Source organism: Aegilops tauschii, chromosome 3, assembly GCF_002575655.3.
Source record: "Aegilops tauschii subsp. strangulata cultivar AL8/78 chromosome 3, Aet v6.0, whole genome shotgun sequence".
Classification (NCBI taxonomy): Eukaryota; Viridiplantae; Streptophyta; class Magnoliopsida; order Poales; family Poaceae; genus Aegilops; species Aegilops tauschii.
The window spans coordinates 161393058-161395814 of record NC_053037.3 but is presented as its reverse complement, the minus strand read 5'-3'; the positions used below and the strand labels follow the sequence as shown (position 1 = coordinate 161395814).

Below are 2757 nucleotides of genomic sequence, written 5' to 3'. Positions count from 1 at the left end.
GGGACGCCGCTCGATGAAGGCGGGGTGGCGGCGGAGTCCGAGATGAAGCCGGCGACGGCGGGCGGCAGGGCGGCTAAGATTGGCCGCCGCATGGCGCGAGGCCGCCAGGTCGGGGTGATGCAGGAGTGCCGGTCGGAGCACGGCGGTAACGGCCGGCGTAGATTGACGGGCGGGCCGGCGCACGAACGGCGGCGGTGAAGGGCCGCCGCATGACGCACGAGGCCCCCGGGTCGATGAAGAAGCTGACCGATTGCGCCGGTGTTGGAGTAGAGGCGCACGGGGGCGACGACAGCGGTGGGCGACGCAAACCGATCAAGATTAGATCGAAAAACCAAAAAGAAACCGCCGATCAAGATAACCGGCGGGAGAGAGAAAACCCCGGAGCAAGGGCTCAGGGAAAAGACTCTTGATCAACCGGTCAACACGACCGACGGACGAACCCTAGGTACGGGTGACGCGGCCCCCGGCAGCGGTCATGGAGGCCGACCGCCCCGAGGGCGGCGCGCAGGGCGGAAGCGGCGGACGGCGGCTAGGGTTGGATCGGTTAGACTGATACCATGTTAGAAGGGAGAGATGGATTTGTGAAATAGTTCGTTCGTTGTATTGCTTGAGCCTCATGGGCATATATATAGGAATACAAAGGCCATCTTGAAGTACAAAACAAGGCAGGATCAAATCCTACTCTATCATATACTCCCTAGTAATCCTTATACTCAACACTACAAAATTTAAGAAAATAATGATTCGCTTATCTTCCATATCTCCAAAAATCAAATAAACCTCCACCGCTCCATCATTTGTCCATCGACATATCAGGTTTGCTTCTAGTATCCCTAAAAAAAGGTTTGCTTCTAGTAGTAGCTTATTGCCCCGTGCGAAGGAAACGAATCAGTAGAAAGTTACATTATATTCGTCAAAAAAAAAAAAACCTAGAAAGTTACTCTACATTGGCATCGACGAACTACACATATAGGACGGCGACGGGCACGTATGCGTAAGTTGTACACATACCTAGCCGTAGGGAGAGGCACCACGGGACATGACTGCAGCAGCACGAAATCCTCCATCGCTCGGCTCCTTTCCTTCGTCTGCAAGTCCCACTCTTTAACTGACAGCCACCCGGAGTTGTTCTTCCTCCGGGCTCCGGCGAGGGCGGCAAGCAACGAACAAATCCCAGCTGCATGCACTGCCCCGCGCCACATGCATATGCATTCGTTCATGTATATAAACCGCGAAGCGCCGAAGCCGTCCAGTTTCTGAAAGCGCGCGTCAGGCATTCCATCCCAGTATTTACTGCCTCAATCGTCAGACCATCAGCGACAGAGAGCTCCTGTAAATAACCCGAGTGGCGGTATTCTGCGGAAGTGCAGCACGTACGTCCGGCGAAAATGGTCGACAACTTGAAGCCCGTGGCCCTCTTCCTGCTGATGCTCAACTTGTGCATGTACCTCATCATCGCCATCATCGGCGGGTGGGCGGTCAACTTGGCCATCGACCGCGGCTTCATCATAGGTACTGCTCTGCTGTGCTGCTCGCCCGGAACCTCAAAGCCGTAGTAACAGAGCTAGAGCCCGCCCAGTTGCTGATTTGTGATTGCCTGCAGGGCCCGAGCTGCGTCTCCCGGCGCATTTCCACCCGATATTCTTCCCCATCGGGAACTGGGCCACCGGCTTCTTCGTGGTGTTCGCGCTGCTCGCCGGCGTCGTCGGCGCGGCCTCCTGCATCGTCGGCTTCACTCACGTCCGCTTCTGGAACTACAGCAGCCTGCAGCCCGCGGCGTCGCTCGGTCTGCTCGCCTGGGCGCTCACCGTCCTAGCCATGGGGTAAGCACGCGCGTTTCTCGAATTACACAACTCGTTTAGTCTGACAAACTTTATGCTGAACCTTATTATTGATAAATTGCTGCAGGCTGGCTTGCCAGGAGATCAGTTTCGACCGAAGAAACGCGAAGCTGGTAAGATTCCTCCCGCTTTTGTCCTCGCCCTGTACTTCGTCCGGTGCATATGGTCGGTGAACTGATCAAGGCGCTCTGGGTTGGCAGGGGACCATGGAGGCGTTCACGATCGTCCTGTCACTGACGCAGCTCGTCTACATCCTCACGATCAAGGCGGGCGGTCACGGGCCCGTCCAGGTGGAACGACACAACGCCTTGGGCCGCTGATCGGGTCGGAGGATACGTACGCCTGAGAAGGAGCAGAGCCGCCGGAGAAAGTTTGCTTTGTTGTCCTTGTGCTTTTCGTTTGATGTGATGATTCTTTGAGTGGGATTGGTGAAATGCGGGTTGGCGTTGTAGTAATAAACTTGTGTGTTCCTCTGGCCTTTGGATTTATTGATTGATGAATTCAAGCATCTGGAAAATCTGATTTGTTAGGACGTGCAACAAATCGTCGTCACAATACATACGTGTTTTCTTTATAAAGAGAGCTACTACTCCGATTTCTATTAAGAGAAATCACAATGATGTTACAGCTACCAAAACAAGCAGAAAATAAATGAAAACAACGACGCATGATCTTTTTTATTTTCCGAAGATAACCTCAGACCTATTAACCAGCAAACAGCAATACAAGGCAACCCTGAAAAAACGAATAAATTACAAATCAGTCCCTGTGAAGTAAGCTGTCCTAAAGGAGCAAGATGAGAAACACCCATCAACCCCCAAAGACCACAAAGGGATAAATCGACAAACTACCGATACCTCACAAGCCAACAGACTCCAAACCCACCTTTCTCAGAGTCCACAAGCCAAAGCCCCCA

The 2757-nt window shown here is 53.4% G+C and overlaps 1 protein-coding gene across 1 annotated transcript; it reads left to right on the top strand.

The window, feature by feature from the left end:
* Positions 1-1120: 1120 nt before the first annotated feature.
* LOC109773244 (membrane protein PM19L) lies at positions 1121-2556 on the top strand. The gene is made up of 4 exons (XM_020331946.4): positions 1121-1512; positions 1604-1823; positions 1909-1954; positions 2042-2556. Exons 1-4 carry the CDS (start codon positions 1389-1391, stop codon positions 2159-2161), a joined length of 510 nt encoding a protein of 169 aa, XP_020187535.1. The 5' UTR covers positions 1121-1388; the 3' UTR covers positions 2162-2556.
* The last annotated feature ends 201 nt before the right edge of the window (positions 2557-2757 follow it).